Here is a 20,661-nt window from a genome sequence, read left to right as displayed (position 1 = left end):
CCAATTCTGTTTCTTTTATAACCCCAGTTCCAAAGATAATTGATATGCGACTCTATCCTTATTGGTGGAGATGACTGCCCTGCCTTTGGTGAATGGTGGAGCAACAGTGGCATGAAGAAAAGAATTTCCCTCTTTGGTTTTCAGCTATCCTCTTGGGTACTTCTGGCTTCCGGCTCTTGTTCAAGAAGGAAGATGGAAGGACCAACCTTACTTCAAGTTCTCTGCAGAAAAAAATTTCAGAAAGCTATGATAAGACCTGGAAATTTCTATCATGTACTAATGATTGCCAGTATGCTTCACTACAAACTACAGGAACTATATTTCTTGATTGAGCTCAGTTACTTTACTGTGCTCTCAGTGGAAAAATTCCTGCCCTCTCTGTTGTCTGGTATAGATTCACCTATGTATTCTTTCTCTGGTTTCTGTTTTGCTACCAATTTGGATAAATGGGTTTTTCTTGGCTAAGTAAACACACACACACACACACACACACACATATATATATATATATATATATATGTATGTATATATATATATATATATATATATATTCAATATGGAACTTGTATTTGGGGGGAAGGTAGTCACATCTTGATATAAAGCTTTCCAGTAATACTTAAAACAGCAAACAGAAGTTAACTCAAACTTGAAAATAATATCCTTGTATTAATAATATTTAAGGTAAAACATATATATATATATGTATACATATATATATTTTTTTCTAGCCTGACAGAACTCCTTGTGAGAAGAGAGTGGCCAAATTTCTGTTGGCCCTAACCTCTTAATATCCTTCTGGTAGGATTCAAGTCCCCCACAGAGAAGGGGAAGAAGAAGCTGAGATGTCTATTCTGCCTCCCTTCAAGTCACCCAATGACAATACACTACATGATACAGATAGTTCTCATCACACTTTCTTTTCTTTTTTTCCTCTCAGGTAAGACAACATGACCTTGCCAACTTGATTAAATTTATCAATCAAGTCTGACAATAAAATTCTTTTAATTTTAAAGATGTTTACCATTTGCATAATTTTTTTCAAACCAGAAAATTTGTACCTGATAAAAATGTTCAAATAGTCTCAAAGGGCCACTGAGCTTCAAGATGTTCTAAGGGCTACAAGCTGCACTAACCCTGATCTAGATGCAAGAGGTTGGTATACACCTCACCACTAAGTTTCTGGCCACAATGCATTTTTTCCAGATGGGACACACTACAATAGCAGAGTCACAGAATTTAAGATTTGTGAGGGACCAAGTAGTCATTCTGTACAATTCATACCCCAAAGGAATCTCCACTATATACCTGACAAGTGGGCATCCATACTTTGAAGACCTCCAAAGAAGAAGAATGTGCAGCAACCCATTCAACTTTTGGACAATTTTAATTGTTAAGAAGTTTTTCTAGACATCAAGCCTAAACTGATCTCTTGACTATTTATACCTGTTTCTCCTTTTTTTCTGCCCTTTAGGATGAAACAAATCATAAGATAATAGATTTAGAACTGGAAGACACTTAGAGGATATCAGATCTAATACCTCCTGTACATGAGAGCCCTTCAGGTACTTTACCATGGATAATGGATGCCTCCAATACTTGGAAAATTTCTGGTGAAATCCTCTTGAAGTTTTTATGTCAAGAAAAACTTTGCATTCCAAGCGACCCAGGATATCCCACTTTTGCAATAAGACTGTTTTGCTAACTGAGGCACAGCATTATGACCGTGAAAACTTTGTTATTACTATTTCTATTCCTAGTCAAAATAAGTTATACAAGGTCACTGGGATCTGGTCACCCCACCATCTGGTGAGCAACATATCCTTGCTATCTTAGGATAGATTTCTGTGAACAAAGTGTAACCCCCCAAAAAATATCCAGCCAATGGGCTGAAAGGGGAGGGGATTAGAGCAAGGGGGTGGAGTTACAGTTAGAAATTATAAAAACCAAATGTAATTTCAGCATGGCTCTCTGTGTGTGTGTGAGTGCCTCCTCTTGAGAGAGAGAGTAAATAAACAACTTTCTCTTCTTCAGACTGTCTCTGAGCATTTCTTTTAGGGTAATTTTACCCCACACAGTTATGGGGGCTCTTTCAGGATTTGACCCCCTCCTTAGGACTCTCCTGTCAAGTAATTTCAGCAGCCCATAATTCAGTGCCCAGGCAGATCCCTTAAGAAGTGGGAAGTAATCTAGAGAAAGGACTGTTTGAGCAAAATCAAAAGCCAGAAGACCCCCTCCTCCATTGAAAAAGATTTTTCTTGACTCAGTGAAATCTCTCAGCTTCTTCTTCATCTCCTTTTCCTTCCTCCCAGTACTTTCCCCCATTGCCCATTGACTCCATCCCTTTACCACATACCATTATATTCTACTCCTTCCCATGTCCTGTCTATTTATGCTCCTTCTAACAGCTCTTATAAATGAGAAAGTTCATATGAGTTATCAATATCTTCTTCCCATGCAGGAATACAAATAGTTCAACATTATCAAGTTCCTCATAGTTAGACCCTTTCTTCCACTCCCTCTATGGTTCACCAGAGTCCTGTACCTGGAGATCAAACTTTCTGTTCAGCTCTGGTTTTTTCAATAGGAAAGTTTGAAAGTCCCCTGTTTCACTGAAAGTTCATCTTTTCCCCTCAAAGAGAATGTTCAGTTTTGCTGGGTAGTTAATTCTTGGTTTGTAAACCAAGATCTTTTGCCTTCCAGATATCATATTCCAATCCCTACGAGCCCATAATGTAGATGCTGCTAGATCCTGTGTAATCATGACTATGGAGCCTCGGTAGTTGAATTATTTGTATCTGGAAGGTTTTAGAATTTTCTCTTTGATTTGGGAGTTTGGGAATTTGGCTATAATATTCCTGGAAATTTTTCTTTTGGAATCTCTTTCAGGGGGTGACCGGTGAATTCTCTCGAATTCTATTTTACCTTCAGCTTCTAGGATCTCTGCGCTATTTTGCTATATTATTTCTTGAAAAATTATTTCTCCTGGTCGTGGCTTTCAGATAGCCCAATAATTTTTAAATTAATTCTTCTGGATCTGTTTTCAAGGTCAGTTGTTTTTCCAATGAGATATTTCACATTTTCTTCTAATTTTTGGCTTTTCTGGCAAAGTTTTATTTCTTTCTGCTTTCTTGCAAAATCATCAGCTTCCTTTCATTCCATTTTGCATTTGAAGGAGTTATTTTCTTCAGAGAGCTTTTTATCTCCTTTTCCAGCTGGCCATTTCTGCTTTTTAAGGCATTTTTTCATTTGCCTTTTGTTTTGCTTTTTCCATTAGGCCTAAACTAGTTGTTAATATATTATTTTCTTCAGTATATTTTGTATATCTTTCACTAAGCTTTTGATTTGGTTTTCCTGATTTTTCTGCATCACTCTAATTTCTACTCTCAATTTTTCCTCCATCTCCCTTAATTGCTTTTCAAAGTTTTTTTTGAGCTCATCCATAGTCTGAGCCCATTTTCTATTTCTCTTGAAGGTTTTGGATACAGAAGCTTTGATTTTGTCATCATCTAAGTATGTGTTTTGATCTTCCATGGGACTAAAGTGATTCTCTATGGTCAGATTCTTCTTTTTCTGTTGTTTACTCGTTTCCTTAGCCCAAGACTGATTTACAGCACTTCCAAGGACTTGAGGTTGTTTTTGAGGGGAACACCCTTTATTCTTCCAAGGTCTTATGTTGCCTAGCCTGTGCTTTGACATGTAGATGGCCCCCCATATTTCCCTCTGCCCTAGGGCTATAAGGAGGGATCCAGTTTGGTTATTTAGTATGGAAGCCCAAACTGCAATATCTGAGTGTATGCAAACAGCAGAGTCTTACCCCAGGGAGAGCAGAGAAATCTCTGCAGACTTCCCTTACCGACTCTAGGGGTGCCAGCTGCTTTCTCCCAATTCTCACTGCAGATTCTGTGGCCAGTGATCCTCACTCCACTCTCACCCAGGTGCAGCAGTTCTCTCACCACCCCTTCAAACTGTTGCCAGTGATATCTGGGCTGGGCTGGGCTGCTCGCAGCTTTTTTCCCAACCCCTAGACCTTGTGAAACTCACCTTTCCCTTGGTACTTCTCAGTTATCTTGGACTGGGACTGGCACTCAGTCTTTCAGTGGGTTCTGCCCCTCTAAATTTTAGCTAGAGCCATCCTTTGTTTTGGAGGGGTTTGGGGGGTTGGATTTCCTGGGAAATGCTGCCTTCATGCAACCATCTTGGCTGTGCTCCCCCATAATCTCCTTTCAATCATGATTCTTTTTCTATATAACTCATCTGAAGGGTGTGACAGTTATACACAAATAGTTGTGTAGGGCAGCTAGGTGGCACAGTGAATAGAGCACCAGCCCTGGAGGCAGGAGGACCTGAGCTCAAATTTGACCTCAGACACGAGATGCTTGTGTGACCTTGGGCAAGTTGCTTAACCCCACTGCCTTGCCAAAATCAAAAAAACATTTTTAAAAAACAAATAGTTTTGCATATTTATAAAGCTTATAGGTCTTGTTCAATGAGAAGAAAAGTATAACATTTTATATACAGCAAAAATGAAATACTTAGAAAGTTGTCACTGATGAACAAAAAGAAAAGATAGGGAAGAATGATTCTGTGATCAAGCATTTGTAAATAGCCTTTATAATAAATCACCCAGCTATTTCACATGAGGTAGCAATCATCCCTGGGTCAGTTCACAGAAAATAAATACTCAGTTACCAAAAGAAGCAAAGAGACAACTACAATCCCTAAGGCCAAGTAAAACCATACAACTTTCAGAGAAAAAAAGAGGAAAACCATCACAAATCAGAGCTGCATTAATTAGCAAGAAAGTCTTGCTTAGATTTGCAATAACAAGCCATTTACAGACAAACCATATTCAAGATCTCCTATTCAAAGTCATACTTTGTCCACCCACAAGCAAGAATATTTAAGACACCAGAATAATTTTTCTTTCAGAGATATCTTTGCTCAGAAAATTACTATGTGTTTAATTACTTGAAGTTTCAGGGAACAGTAATCTCCCTACACCAAGGTCATTGTTATTATTCTTGCTTCTCAAAGAGGAATAATGATATCAGGAGAATGATATCCTGACTTACAAGTGAATTGGAGTCAAGGGAGCTGTGCAAAATTATCTGCTGTCTCACTTGGATCCAATCCACAAGTCAGTCTCAGATATATTCCCCAGGACATGTTTCCTTGTCCATAATGCCCTACATTAGAATTGTGTGATCCATCTCAAGGAGAAAACTAGCCAAACAAATATGGATGGAAATAGCTTCCCTACCCAAATTGCTGACAGTTGCCAGCTTTATGATCGAGTTCAATTCTCAGCAGGAACTGAAGACTTTCAACCCACTTCCTCATTAAATGTCCACCTGAGCTGAGTTTCACATGTCAGGGGAGTTCCCTATCAGAAGATACATACCTGATTTAAGGTGTTTCAATTAATCTTTAAGGTGTCTAGGTGACTGAAACTACTGACCATCAATTTGTTGATTATTGCCTAGCCTAAATAATCAGTTGATTATTAATATTACCTGGAAACTGTCTCACCGAGCTTTCATTCACAGCAACATGCAAGCAATGAAGATTTAGTCAAGTTAGATTTAACAAACTCCTCAAAGACTGGTCTTTTACACCAAAAGTAATCAGGTTACCTTCTCTTTAAAGAGAAAGTAACCCAATCTACACATGAACAAAGTTGTTCCTGTAACACTGAACCTATGCTGACTGACTGTGGCAGGGAAAGTTCACATTCTTGTTAAGATTTAATGTGAGACAACATGACTAATATATAAATGTTTAAATACAAATATACACGTACAACTTTTACCAGATTATTCAACACCATGGGGAAGGAGAGGATATAGAAAAATATGGAACATGTAAATTTGCAAATGGATGAATGTTGAAAAACTATCATTGTATGTAACTTGAAAAATAAAATAAAATCTCAATAAAAAAAGATTTGATGTGACAGAAATGGAGTATAAAATTTTGAGCTTTTTGGAGTACTTTTATAATCACTGTTGCTGAATTCACTGTCAGTTTGATGAATTTGTTATGTTAACCTCACTTTTGATAACATTGATTTGAATTTTTCTTTCTTTGAAACTGAATAGATTTAAGTGGGAAATGGACTTCACTTTTTCACTCTTTCACACTACCTTTATGAGGGTTTCATATGTAGGGAATTGAGAGGACTAGGACAGAAATGGTAAACTGTGGGAAATGAGTGAACCACACTGACTCCATCTTATGACTTAATTCTGGACCTAGCTCATTTTCCTTTCTATTCAATTATGGGTCTAATCCTAATTCTGTGGGAATTGTTTTTGTGGGAATTGGAGAAAATCTTACTGCATTGTTTAAATCTAGAACAAGATGGCTGGGAAACTATCACTTCTCCCTGCTAGAGACCCTTATCTTAGGATTTAGGTTGTGCTGACTAAAAATCTGATCATATCCAAAAATTAATGCAAGAAATTTTCTTACAACTGTACATCTCAAATTACCTCATATGTATTATCTGAAAACTAGTCCCATAATTTTTATTTCCATATTCCTTTGGTTGTTTAGAGGCACTTGTGGAAAGTAGAATACCTCTTTTGCTGAATTCCAACTTGGAAAGTCCCTAATCTTTCATCCAATTAGAAATTAAATTTGTTAATGTTGTATTGTTTTCTTTTAATTAATTTGGTCATATTTGTATATAATTTAATTATATAATTTAATTATATATGATAGAGCACCAGCCCTGGAGTCAAGAGTACCTGAGTTCAAATCCAGCCTCAGACACTTAATAATTACCTAGCTGTGTGGCCTTGGGCAAACCCCATTTGCCTTGCAAAAAAAAAGTGTCTCCTCCTGTATTTGGGGTCCAGATCTAAGTTGAGGAGGTCTGTCCCCTTTGTTAGGCAATTGGCATACATTGTTTAATAAACTGATATGCTTAGAAGGAAGCTTTGCTTTTCTCAATCACTTCATTTTTTATCTCATCTGCCTGACTTCAAATCTGCCATAGAACACTTACTATCTGGGCAAGTTATTTAACCCTGTTTGCCTCAGTTTCCTTATCTAATCCCCATCATAAAATGAGCTGGAGAAGGAAATGACAAACCACTTCAGTATCTTTGCCAAGAAAATCCCAAATATGGTCAAAACATCTAATAAAACTAAAGTCTATGGGCGACTAGGTGGCGCAGTGGAGAGGCAGTTAGGTGGCCCAGTGGATAGAGCACTGGCCCTGGAGTCAGGAGTACCCGGGGTTCAAATCCAGCCTCAGACACTTAATAAATACCTAGCTGTGTGGCCTTGGGCAAACCACTTAACCTCATTTGCCTTGCAAAACAACAAAAAAAAAAAAAACTAAACTAAAAAGTCTGAAGAACTGATGGTATCCAAGAGGCAGAGAAGAGAAGTGAGAACATTCTAAACATGGGGTATTAACCAATGAAAAATGTCCAGGGTGTATTGCTTATAAAGGCATCAATAATTTTGTTTCATGTGATCCAGATATATATTCTAAATTCACATTTGGAAAAGGAAGGGAAGGGAAGGGAAGGGAAGGGGGAAGGGAAGGGGGAAGGGAAGGGGGAAGGGAAGGGAAGGGAAGGGAAGGGAAGGGAAGGGAAGGGAAGGGAAGGGAAGGGAAGGGAAGGGAAGGGAAGGGAAGGGAAGGGAAGGGAAGGGAAGGAGGAAGGAAGGAAGGAAGGAAGGAAGGAAGGAAGGAAGGAAGGAAGGAAGGAAGGAAGGAAGAAAGAAAGGAAGAAAGGAAGGAAGAAAGAAAGAAAGAAAGAAAGAAAGAAAGAAAGAAAGAAAGAAAGAAAGAAAGAAAGAAAGAAAGAAAGAAAGAAAGAAAGAAAGAAAGAAAGAAAGAAAATGTCCAGTGTAGCACCTGAAATTTCAGGGTATTATCTACCTGAACATTTAAGAGGTTAAGGACTTTGATTTGACCTGAAATTCAGGTCTATTCTATGAGGCTTATGTTTAGCCCTGATATCACATTTCCCTTCTCTTAACTCTTTCCTATTTTGAGATCTACATAAGCCACTCATATCCTTTCCATATTTTTTTAGTTGCTGTCATCTATTGACTTCTAGATTATTTTTCCTAAATTTTTCAGTTTAGATTTACTGACTAAACTTTCTTCCTTTCCACTCTAATTCTTCCTTTCTACTCCAATTATCCTCCTACCCTATTCCTGTGAAATGTTGACTATTAAATATTATTTAATAGCTGAGTTTTTAATCATTGTAATTAGTATCTATAAATTATATTACAATCAAATACTGCAAGGGTTAGCAGCAGGATTTATAAGAGCTTATGTAACCAAAAGGTCCCATCTTTGAGAGGGGAAAGATGAGTGAAGGACTTGTCAATATGGTCAAATGTTTTGCTCAGCAATGGGTCTCTCTGATGTTAAGTACTATCTGTCAGAGGACTTTACAGAGGGCATTACTCAATTCTGTTTTCCCTGCTACTATGAACTCTAGAGTTCCCCCATGGCAGTGTGTATAATCACCTTTCACCTTTTTTATAAACCAATTAGTCTTAGTGAAGTGCATCTTTTGTGCTACCTCTATTATTGGCAAATGTTAACCTTGCTAATAGATTATGCTGAAACTTTTGTGCCTCAGTTACTCTTCATTGCAATTTTTATTATGACATCTCTGCCTTCATCATATTAAGGTAACTCAATTTTCATGTTAACTACCTTACCTGAAAAATGTCCCTCAGGGGCAGCTAGGTGGCATAATGGATAGAGCACCAGTTCTGGAGCCAGGAAGACATGAGTTCAAATCCAGCCTCAGACACTTAATAATTACCTGGCTGTGAGACCTTGGGCAAGTCACTTAACCCCATTGCCTTAAAATAAATTTTTACAAAAGAAAAACAGTCCCTTGTCCTCAAATTCATTTTCCAAACCATTTCCAACATTATCAAACCTTAAATATAAATTTCTAACTTAGTTCTAGAACTTTGAAATTTTACTCACCAACTACAACCTTCTACCTTGCCCTCTTAATTTTCTGATCCAAGTAAACTAAATCTTTGCTCTTGGAGTGACTTTTAGTCTTTTGACTCTAATGTACTTGCCTAGGTTTCCTGTTTTTCTAGACTTCTTCAGGTTTGACCCTTCTTTGCTCCTCTCCCTTTTCCTTTTTAATGTTTCATTAGCTAATACTCTAGATTAGATTTATCCTACTTTTCCCTTCTAATCAGGCTGGTTTCTATCATTCTACAGTTCCTCTAAAAAGTCACCATTAACCACTTTTTCCTACACCAGCTGCTTTTGAAATACTTTATTCTTGTTTCTGAAATTCTAATTCACTCTATATCACCTCCTCTAGCTTCTCATTCTCTACATATCTATTTAGCTATTTCCCAAAGTGTCTTGGTCTTCTCTTTCATATGATACTCTTTTCTTTGATAATCTTAACTCCAACCACTGAAAATGAGATAAGATTAACAAAGTGTTTTGAAGTCTTCAAAATCCTTACATATAGGATTTCATTTGGCCTCAAAATAACCTTTGAGATGATCTCTATTTTATAAATCAGGAAATTGCATGCTGAAAACTTAAGGGTCACATATCATTGTCCTACATTTTCAAAGACCAATGACTTCAGAGGATGATGTCTTGTGTCACTTGATGTAACCTGCCCGTGAGTTGGATTTAAGTCAGGCAGAGTTAGCACGGTCATCAGCCTCACTCTTCCACAGTGAGTCCAGTGTCAAAACAAAGTCAGAATGACTGGAAATAGAGTGGATGACCTTGACTTCCCTGACGTCTGATCCAAGTTCTCAGTACTCCAGTGTCTGTTTCAGTCATTTTCATAGTCATGGGAACAAACTGTTCTCATCTGTCCATTCCACCTGCTTGGAGTCAATCAACATTCCCCAAACTCCTATGGGTGTGAGGCTTGTTGGTTTAGCCCCTCTGCCAAGATGGTTTTTACCAAGTGTGCATGCTATAGCCCCTTGGAACCACATGTGAAACTTGGGTGACAGGTAGAAATCAAAGGGGGATATGCAGTACAGCAAAGCTTGACAAGTCATCACACCAGAAGTGCTGGTCCTCCCTGAACATTGTATATACCCATCAGGGTCACATAGCTAGTATCTGAGTCAAAATTTGAACTCAGATCTTCCTGAGTTCAGTGTTCTGTTCTGTTGTCTGTGCCATCTAGCTGCCTCTGTCACAATATAGCTAGTGTATGGGGCTTACTCAGTAACTTTCACTGGACTAGCAGTTATAGGCATACACTTTGAAAGCACCATCAGACAGACATAAATAAAAATGGAATGGATGGGATTTTACATTTTGTAACAAAACACACCATATAACAAATGTCTGAAAGTTGATTTGCTATTTGATTACAAAAAAAATCATTTGACATAGTATAGTAAAATAAATTCATTTAATGATCCATACAAGAAAAATTCAAGGGAAGAAAATGCCAATTACGGAGACAAGAATATATATAATTAAAAAGCTAGTCCACTAAATGAGCACATTAGGTCTAGATAATTGCATCTAGAATTAAGAGTCCTGAATTGCGCAATAAATTGCTCATTACCTTCTGTAATTCCAAGCTATTACACAACATTCAAAAAAATATTTTTAATACTAGTGTTCTCCCAACAATATCAAATAGCTACAAATTTCAAAATACCACACTCTGCAAATAAACCAAATTGAGAAATACACATGGTAAATACAAGTAAACTGCAGCACATTTCCGGTGGTGACTTACATAGAGTAGTGCAAACAGTATAAATTAGAAAATTCTGATCAGAAAATGCAGGCTAGTCATGCAGCAAGAACATGGGTGTAAGAGACAGATGCTTTGAGTTGCCCTGCTAGCCACTAACTGTAAGGACAGCTAGAGAAAAGTCTTCTGCATATTACATAGATCCCCTTTGAATGCTCTATGCAAAAACATGGATAAGAGTTATTTATATAAGATTGAGAGGTTACAGATAAACTTCAGTCTATATCAAAGAAGGGAATACCCACACTGATTAGGTTAACAGGTTCAGTGAAGTACTGAACTATCAAATGGTGAAAGAATCAAGGATTTGGAACTTGTATGGGTTGCAAATCATTATAATTTCCATTATTAAGGGAAAAAAACTGAGCAAAAACAAAAACAAAGTAGATTTGTACATCATTATAATAAGTATAAAGTTTGAAAAGTGCTTTACAATCATCTCTTATCCTTACAACCTTGGGAGGTAGGTATTCTTATTTTACAAATGAAAAAAACTGAGGCAGAAATTAGTTACATGATTTGCCCAAGGACACATAGCTAGTAAGTGAATGACCTAGATCTTTTTTTTTGATATTTATATAGCATTTTACTACATTCTACAGCCTGTGTTAAATATTTTAGGATCATCTCATTTGACCCTCAAAACAACTCTGAGAGATAGGTGTTACTATTATCCATTTTTACAGTTAAGGAAACTAAAGCAAATAGAGTTTAAGTGACTTTATCGGGGCCACAGAGCAGAGGTCACCTTTGAACTCAGGTATTCCTGTCTCTAAGCCCAGCACTGTTTAAGAGTTGAATGGCTGATTTTGCTCTAAACTGCACAATAATTTGGATTGCTTAATTAATATTTTCTTGTGCCCACAGAGATAAGCAGAACATAATAATATATTAGAGAATCCAGAGAAAAAAACTGTAATGAAGTTACTATTTCAAAGTCAGGCAAATTTCAAATAATTACTATTTTCTCTGAGAAAAGAAAGATGCCAATCAATTCAAATCAATTAGATTCAACAAGTATTTATTAAACAAACATATATTCTAGGTAGAACAGAATGTACAGGAGAGAAAACTGTTCTCCAGCAGTAAAGAAAACACAAATCCTTGTTTTTCCCATTTCTTAACACATGAGGTCACTAGTAAAGCAAAATCACATTCTTCCTGGGAACATGAGCTCCAGGAGAACAATTTTACATGGAGAGTTTAAAAAGTTAATGTAAAATCTCTCTCCTTTAGGAGAAAAATAAAATTCATGTTCAATTTGCCTCAGTAATCCCAGGTGATTTTCAAGTTGGAAGGCAGTTGCTTGGAGCTAATCTCATCAAATTTAGTTCCATCTTGCACAGGTATGCTATAGAAATGAACAACATCCTTGACACTGTGCATCTGATGAAGCCTGGAATTGGGTACCACATGGCCAAATTCTTCAGCTAGTTGTGCCAATAACAAAAACTTCAATTGACTCTTTTCCAGGCTGGTTTCTTGCCAATCATTATTAAGGTGTGTACCAAAAACTCCCCTGACGTGAGATTCCACACGACTCTGGAGATCCTCAGGAGGAAGGTATTTTCTACTTCTTGGTGGTGGACATTCCAGAATAGGCTCTTCTTTAATCTCTACTGCCTCCTCATTTACCTTTACTTCTTCTTCCTGTTTCTTTCTAGAACAAGAAACAAGAGAAGCAATGATGTTTAATTAATTATCACTCCTACTAATACCTTTATAGTTAAAAAACACTTTTAGTGCCTAGACCATGGCACTTCTAAAATTACTAAGACATTAATGACTAAAAAAACTAACTCCATCTACTGAGGAAGAAGCAAAGGGCCAGATTTGATGAAATGACTTGCATACAGGGAAGAAGTATAAAATAAGGAGGGGTAACCCGAAAGAAAAGAATACCAAAGATTCCTCTAGTCATTCATTTAACATATAGCTGAGTGCCTAAAACCAAGTCCTTAAAATTCTCATTAGAGATTTGCAATTTTCAAAATGTTTCACAATTATTGTGTCATTTGGTTCTCCAATAGTTCTCTAAGTGGAGTGCAATATTCTTCTAAATTTATGGGGGGGATTGATGTTTGGAAATATTAAAAAAAATTGTCAAGCAGTTAATTGTGTAAATTCAATCTTGACAGGCACTGAAAATAAAGAAAACAAGTGTTGCTTTCAATTAGTCTGGAGTCTAGTAGAGAAGACATGTGTACACAGCTGTGAGTTTGCATATAAATAAGTGTATAAAATCAAATAGCATAAGTTCAAGAAGGAAGTGGTGAAAATTAAGTAATAATGATAAGGAAAGGCATAATGGAAGAGATGGCACCTGAGCTGGACTTTGAGGTGCCACCAAAAGCTAAGTAGGGGAAGAAAAGCAGAATTGTCAAGGATAGTATGGATGCAGGAAGACCAGGTAGAAGGTTACTACCGTTAAGTCTTAGTACAAGCAGTAAGGAGGTCCCAAACTAGAATGGCAGAAGCATTAGAATGGGGGGAAAAATGCTCAGGATAATGATTCATCCAGAACTAATCCCATTCTTCCTGTCATCATCCTTAGTAGCTCCCTAATGCCTATAAAATGTCAATTCCTCAGACTGACATTTAAGAGTCATCACACTGTGGCCTCTTAACTTCTTTCCAGTTTCTATCTCTTAGCACTCCATATCCCAAAGAAACTGAATTACCAGATATTCCCAAAACTCAGTCCTGCTCTTTCTTATTTCTGCACATTTACACAAGCCATCTCCCTTGACTGAAATATGTTCTCTCTTTACCTAGATAATGGGCATATGAATAATATTCAAAAGGCTGCTCCAAAAAGCAGTATTTTGATAAAGGAGAGGAGATTCCATGGGCCATGAAAGAGTTATTGTTCTCTTTTCCCATATTTAAGAGACTTGCTCCAAAGAATCCAAGGAATGTTTTGAGAAAATACAATAATCTAGATTTTAAAACATTTAAGGAATTAAAATCAGCAACAAGCAAATTATGACAATACTAATCCATGTTTTAACTATGGTAGAAACATTAGCCATATAAATATTAGCCCCAGAAGATTGGACTATGATAGCAAAAACTGCTCTTACACCAGATTACTTAATATGGAAAACTGAAGTTTTTGAGAACTGTACTAGTCAAGCTCAAATGTAGAAGAAGGGTTAAGAATAACATCTAAAATGCTCACTGGCACTGGTCCATGGACAGGAGTAAATAAACAAACTGGGTATAGCTTACAAGCATGTCAACAAATATTGTCACAAAACAAGCATGGCTGAAATTGCTGGAAAAGGAAGAAGGCAACACTTCATTTACAAAAATAAAACAAGGAGCTAATAAAATTTTGCACAATTTTTTGCTAGGCTGAAACAAGCAATTCTAAGGAGTGTGAGAGATCAGACAACTTGCTTGCTTGTGGCTCTTGTATCTCAAGAATATCTTGCCAACAGGTTATATTTCTCAAGGTCTTTTTTGGCCCAGAGTTTGTGAAAAGCTGTTCTTTCACTTAGTGTTTATTAAAGGGAATATTTATGTGTAAGATCAAAGTTGCTTACTTAATATCTGTTATTTGAGAATAAATTATATATGTAGCTTTTAACACTAGCACTGGTAAAAAGGTTTAATTGGATTTTTGAAATTATTATAGATATAAAACTAAATTCAGAGAATTTTATTTTCTTTTTGAAAATAGGAGTGCATTTGAATAACAGGAAATAAGCTTATGAAACAGGGATGTGAATGAAATTTGTGTCTAAGAGATAATCAGTTATTGTTTCGTTTTGTTTTGCTTTAAGAGAATGAGATAACGGCATGGAAATCTTATGTTTCCTGTAGGTTAAGAATTTAATGTTCAATTTTAAAGAAGCAAAATGGCAAACTAAGGAGAACAGTATTCAAGAGACTGGGAAGTATATCTTAACTGCAATTATTTCCCATAATACTGAATAAAGGTGAGGGGCTTTGAAAAATGATTGGGAAATTGAAAATTATTTAACCCATAGTTAGGTAACTTACTGATGAGCAAGATATTGAAAAGTTATGTTATCTAATTTTGTCAATATAAGCTATTTTTACTGTAATGATGTCAAAGCCTGGAATTAATGATTGATTGCTTTGTAAAGGTAATGAGGGAATATATCAGAAGTTACGACCCTCTGTGTTCCCTGAAATTTTAAAACAATGTGATGGACCTTATTCTAGAGCTGTAAGTCCAAGCATAAATGCAATAATGGAAAGGACCTGGTCAATTACTAATCTGGGGGGGGGGAGGGCATGCTTCTGTTTTGTCCACAGGTGGAAAAACTGTCCAGATACCAAAAGGAACATCAGAGCTTGCAGACCAGATTAATTAATACAGAAAATTAAAAACTTACACTTGAGAAATCAAAAAAGATAAGAGAAGGAAAGAACATGACATAGACTTATAGGACAATTTGTGATGCTTACATGAATTGTGAACAATGTGGGGACTGTAAAAGGAACTGAATATTGGACTTATGTTCAAAACCCTCCATGGGTAACTACTATACAAGGGGGAGAAAATATGGCTGAAGTTGTAATGCTAGAGGAGCTGCAAATTATGTGGGATATAACATAGTTAACTATTGGAAATATTAAAGAAGAAATGCTGAGAAGTTAGGTATAATTTTTTGGCTTAAATAGTATGACATCTAAGTTTTTGTAAAAAGTTCTGTTGAACCATATGTTAAATTATGTAAAACTAATCATTCAACTCATCAAATATTTATAGCATGGGAACATTTAGGACCTTAGAAATGTTAGGAGTTCCATTTGTAGAAAGTACTGAAAGTAAAAAAAAAATTTCCTACAGAACCTCCTTGTTTAAATTTGCATGCTTGGGATTTTAAACATGAACATTTTCTACCCTGGGTTTCCACAACCCATATAGATAAATTTATGATCATAACATTTTGTTACAAGTATGGAATTTTCCTGGTATAGTTATTTCATGGGGCATTCCAAGCTATATTAAACCAATTATATACCCAGAAATAGGGTTAGCTAATTCAGCGATGTGGAAGGCTATGGCAGCAATAGATGAGATAAGATTTATACAGTGGAATATAATGTTGGGCAAAATATCTCATGCAGAAAAGAAATTGTCTATGACTCCATGCACAAGACCAAATATCGCTCTCATGATAGGATCTTCCAAAACTGTCAATAAAGAAAAAGTGGGGTATGATATTAACTGCTACAACTGCACTATTTAAGCATGTGTAGGTAAAGAAGTGGTGAATGATAATGTTCTTTTATAAGACAACCAAAATTTGCTATAATACCCACTAAGGTAGAAGGCTGGTATGTCTCCTGTTGATGAGTTTTTAGAAAAAGATAGTCAAAAAAAAATAATTAGGCAAAAAGAAATGTGTAAGTTGCATTGTGTTTGGAATATTAAGTGTCACAGCAGTTAGTGCAGCTGCTACATCCACAACTATGTCCATACAAGTGATGAATAAGGAAAAGATTGAAGCAAAATATATTCAAGAATTGTCAGAAAATGTTAGGAGAGCATTAAAAGCTCAGGAGAGAATTAATGAAGATCTTTATCATTTGAATAATGCATTACAAACCTCTGTAATCAACATAAAGGATCATGTGGATGTGATAGAGATGAGATTACAATTACAATGTAATTATAGATTTTCTACTATTTGTGTTACTCCTTTAAAATATAATAAATACTTCAGGGCAAGTCACTTAACCTCACTGCCTTGCAAAAAAACAAAAAAATAAAAAATAAAAGAATGGATCTTAGTGTCCAGTATCTTCAAAAAAATGTAATACTTCACTTATTCTTTGGGATACTATAAAAAATTACTTGAATGGAATATGGTATAATGATTCCATAACTACAGATATGAATCAATTGCATAAAACTGTTAATGACATTGCATTGGCACCTAGAATGGACTCAAATATTGATAATTTGTTTAACTGTGTTAATAGGTTTGATCCTTTTCATTTTATGAACCTATTAATGAGCATGCTTCCTGGTATTTTTGTATTATAATTGGCACTATGTTTTATCCCCATTTGTCTCAAATGTCTTTTCTCTGGGACAACATTTGGATAAACAAATACACTTCTTAAAGCTTCAGCAAAAGTAGAGGGAATTGTTGAACCAGCTTCTGTAAGGAGTAAGGACACAGATGTGTCTGCAACTTAAGTAACCAAGGATAAACAAGTATTCTTGCTCTCCAATGAACCCTGACCTAAACATCTGCGAAGCTAGAAGTGTATGAGAAACTCTGATAAGGAAGTCCACTGACTTCAAAGGATAAATATTGTAATTTTAACCAGGGGAAACTATGCAGCTGGATTCTGTCTGATTTGTCATGTCTGAGATAAGTTTTGTTATAAAAGTCTGGATATTCAACAATAAAGTTAAGAGACCATCAGCTCGACATTTGTGTGTGTCATATCTTTTCAACCTGGCTTTCATCAACCTTCAGATGCACACCTGATTTGTAGCTGGAGACAATGTTGGACAAGTGACTTAAGCCTCACATCCAGGTTCGCCTCCAGTCAGACTAATTCAAATCTTGCCACTAGACCCAGAAGACTCTGGAGAAGAAAGTGAGGTTGGAGACTTAGCACAATCCCCCTAACTCAAATCCAATTCATGTGCTTGTCCCAGCATCACTTCTCTGATGTCACAGACTTCACAAAGGCCAAATACCAGAAAATGTCATCATCATCACCCAGAATAACAGTGTTACGTCTATGATAGAACCAAGACATTTATGCCACAGGCAATTACTAGGTGGCAAGACAATCCCAGGGGAGAATGCAAAAATGGATGAGGAACAGTCCCAGTTCACCACAAAGCTTGCAATATAGTTGTGAAGTTAAACACAAGAAAAATTAACTATTGGTTCAAGATAAAGGAAAGATGGAACATATTAACACAAGTACTACTAAATGCTTTGGATCCTCAATCCCTAAAGCAGCATGGTAGAGGCTGGAGAGAGAACCAACGATCTAATTGGAATTTAGAGACTCCAAGGACAAAATCTGCCCTCTCAGCAACACTCACTCTGCCCATCAAAACACATCATTCCAGTCACACCTTCCAACTGCCTACATCCTGCATCCTTCATTCTAGTTATTACATTTTAGGCATAAACTGTTCTTTCTTGGCTCCTGTCACTCCTTTTCATACCAAACGGGCTGACCCTTCCCCATAATGGTGCTTCTCCCTGAATCTGTACCACTACCAGTCACTGCTACAGTGGGCTGGCAAAACTTCATTCTGTTGTGAGCAAACTCGTCTCTTTTAGCTTTTGCACAATCCATCCTTTTATTTCTCGGCCTTCCTCCATCAACACAGATAAGACCTGAGCTGAGAAAAGGTCATGGGAAGTGGCGCTGGATGGAAGCCACTTTGAGAAACTAATATTCAGTTGAGGAATGCTTGGTTTGAAAGGTGAAATTAGTTACGAGTGAGTGGGTTCTTGATAAGGTTGGCAGAGAAAAGGAGAGAGACTATGCACCAGGGTCAGGATAAACATGATTTCAAATCCCGGCCTCAGAATCTAGCTGTGTGGCCTTGGGCGAGTCATTTAACCCCACTGTCTTGCAAAAAAAAGAGGGAAAAAAAGGGAGACTACAGCTTAAGAATTAGGAGAACTGAAGAAAGGAGGTTAGTCTTCCTAAACTGAGTTTAGTCCCTGATGGGGAGCGGGGAGGGGCCCCTAAATGACACTTTGAATCATCTGGTTAGCCCAGATCTGTTAGAGGAAAGACCTCAGATCACCACGAGGCAGTGGGAAAACCCTCGGTCCGGGGTGGGGGTCAAGAGACCCGAGTTCTAGTCCTGACTTTGTCACCGTGGCTTTCCCTCCGAGCCTCGCCTTCCCCATCCGTGAAAACAACGTGGAGCCGTCCGAGGCGCCTTCTGAGCGGGGCAACCCCCGGGGGCTGTTAGGCGGGTTGGGCCCCTCCAGCGCGGGACGGCCTGAGGCTGGGGGAAGGATGCGGAGAAAGGGGAGCCACAGGCTAAAGGCCCAGGGCGAGGGAGCCACTTCCCTAAGCTGTCCGGGCCCCTCCCGACCAGGCCCGAGCTTCCAGTTCCCTTCAGAAGCAGGTCCGGCCCGTCCGGCTGCAGCGGCTACCTGCTCTGGCCCCACAGGGCTCGGCGTGGGGGCCTCAAAACTGTCCTCGCGAGTCGCCAGCAAGACGAGGGGAGTCCAACCACCGCCGCCATGACAGCCGAGGATCGTGAAGGCGGAAGCCCGACTCTGCCCCCGCCGCGACCCGGAAACCACGCGGATGACGGGAAATATAGTCTAAAGACCTGAGAGCGGCATGTCGGGGCATGATGGGAGTTGTAGTCCTGGACTCAGCCCGCTAAGGGACCCGGAGGTGACTCAAGCCTTGGGGCAGAAAGTCCAGGAAGGATTGGGAAAGAAGTTCTGAAGGCTTTCTCCCTTCTTCCCTATTCCATTCCATTCCATTCTAGAGAAGTATCCGGAGAAAGCAGAATGGGAGGGAGGGCTGTAATTATAGGTGCTGACCTCTAACAGACCTTTTACACCAGAGACAGGCGGCGTTAAAGCCCGGATGGTGACAGCCAGGCTCCTCTTTGAACCCAGTCACCTGACCGGAAACCCCAGGAGCTTTCCTCTCTACCACCTCCGAGAGCATGAGAGAGGGAAAGAAGGAGACTAGGGGCAGGTGAGAGAGAGGGGGAAGGAAGGAGAGGAGGGACAGGTGAGAGTGAGAGAGGAAGGAGAGGAGGGACAGGTGAGAGAGAGAGAGGAAGGAAGGAGAGGAGGGACAGGTGAGAGAGAGAGAGGAAGGAGAGGAGGGAGGGGCAGGTGAGAGAGAGAGAGGAAGGAGAGGAGGGCCAGGTGAGAGTGAGAGAGAGGGAAGGAGAGGAGGGGCAGGTGAGAGAGAGAGAGGAAGGAGAGGAGGGACAGGTGAGAGAGAGAGAGGAAGGAGAGGAGGGACAGGTGAGAGTGAGAGAGAGAGGAAGGAGAGGAGGGGCAGGTGAGAGAGAGAGAGGAAGGAGAGGAGGGACAGGTGAGAGAGAGAGAGAAAGGAAGGAGACGAGGAGCAGGTGAGAGAGAGAGGGAAGGAAGGAGACCAGGGGCAGGTGAGAGAGAGAAAGGAAGGAGACGAGGGGCAGGTGAGAGTGAGAGAGAGAGAGGAAGGAGAGGAGGGTCAGGTGAGAGAGAGAGAGAGAGGAAGGAGAGGAGGGACAGGTGAGAGAGGGAAGGAAGGAAGGAGACGAGGGGCAGGTGAGAGTGAGAGAGAGAGGAAGGAGAGGAGGGGCAGGCGAGAGAGAGAGGGAAGGAAGGAGACGAGGGGCAGGTGAGAGTGAGAGAGAGAGGAAGGAGAGGAGGGGCAGGCGAGAGAGAGACGAGGGGCAGGTGAGAGTGAGAGAGAGAGGAGGAGAGGAGGGGCAGGTGAGAGAGAGAGGGAAGGAAGGAGACGAGGGGCAGGTGAGAGTGAGAGAGGAAGGAGAGGAGGGGCAGGTGAGAGTGAGAGAGAGAGAGGAAGGAGAGGAGGGGCAGGTGAGAGAGAGAGAGAAAGGAAGGAGAGGAGGGCCAGGTGAGAGAGAGAAGGGGCAGGTGAGAGTGAGAGAGGAAGGAGAGGAGGGGCAGGTGAGAGAGAGAGGGAAGGAAGGAGACGAGGGGCAGGTGAAAGAGAAAGGGAAGGAAGGAGAGGAGGGCCAGGTGAGAGAGAGAAAGGAAGGAGAGGAGGGCCAGGTGAGAGAGAGAAAGGAAGGAGACGAGGGGCAGGTGAGAGTGAGAGAGGAGGAAGGAGAGGAGGGGCAGGTGAGAGAGAGAGAGAGAAAGGAAGGAGACGAGGCCAGGTGAGAGTGAGAGAGAGAGAGGGAAGGAGAGGAGGGGCAGGTGAGAGAGAGAGAGAGAGGAAGGAGAGG

The 20,661-nt window shown here is 39.1% G+C and overlaps 1 protein-coding gene across 1 annotated transcript; it reads right to left on the bottom strand.

The window, feature by feature from the left end:
- Positions 1-10,386: 10,386 nt before the first annotated feature.
- MRPL50 (mitochondrial ribosomal protein L50) lies at positions 10,387-19,315 on the bottom strand. Its single transcript, XM_074197611.1, has 2 exons — positions 18,887-19,315; positions 10,387-12,414 (listed from the first exon to the last, which is right to left on the bottom strand). Exons 1-2 carry the CDS (start codon positions 18,976-18,978, stop codon positions 12,021-12,023), a joined length of 486 nt encoding a protein of 161 aa, XP_074053712.1. The 5' UTR covers positions 18,979-19,315; the 3' UTR covers positions 10,387-12,020.
- Between the last annotated feature and the right edge of the window lie 1,346 nt (positions 19,316-20,661).

This window comes from Macrotis lagotis, chromosome 8, assembly GCF_037893015.1.
Source record: "Macrotis lagotis isolate mMagLag1 chromosome 8, bilby.v1.9.chrom.fasta, whole genome shotgun sequence".
Classification (NCBI taxonomy): Eukaryota; Metazoa; Chordata; class Mammalia; order Peramelemorphia; family Peramelidae; genus Macrotis; species Macrotis lagotis.
Note: the sequence above shows the minus strand (reverse complement) of the source record. Positions and strands in the feature narration are given on the sequence as shown.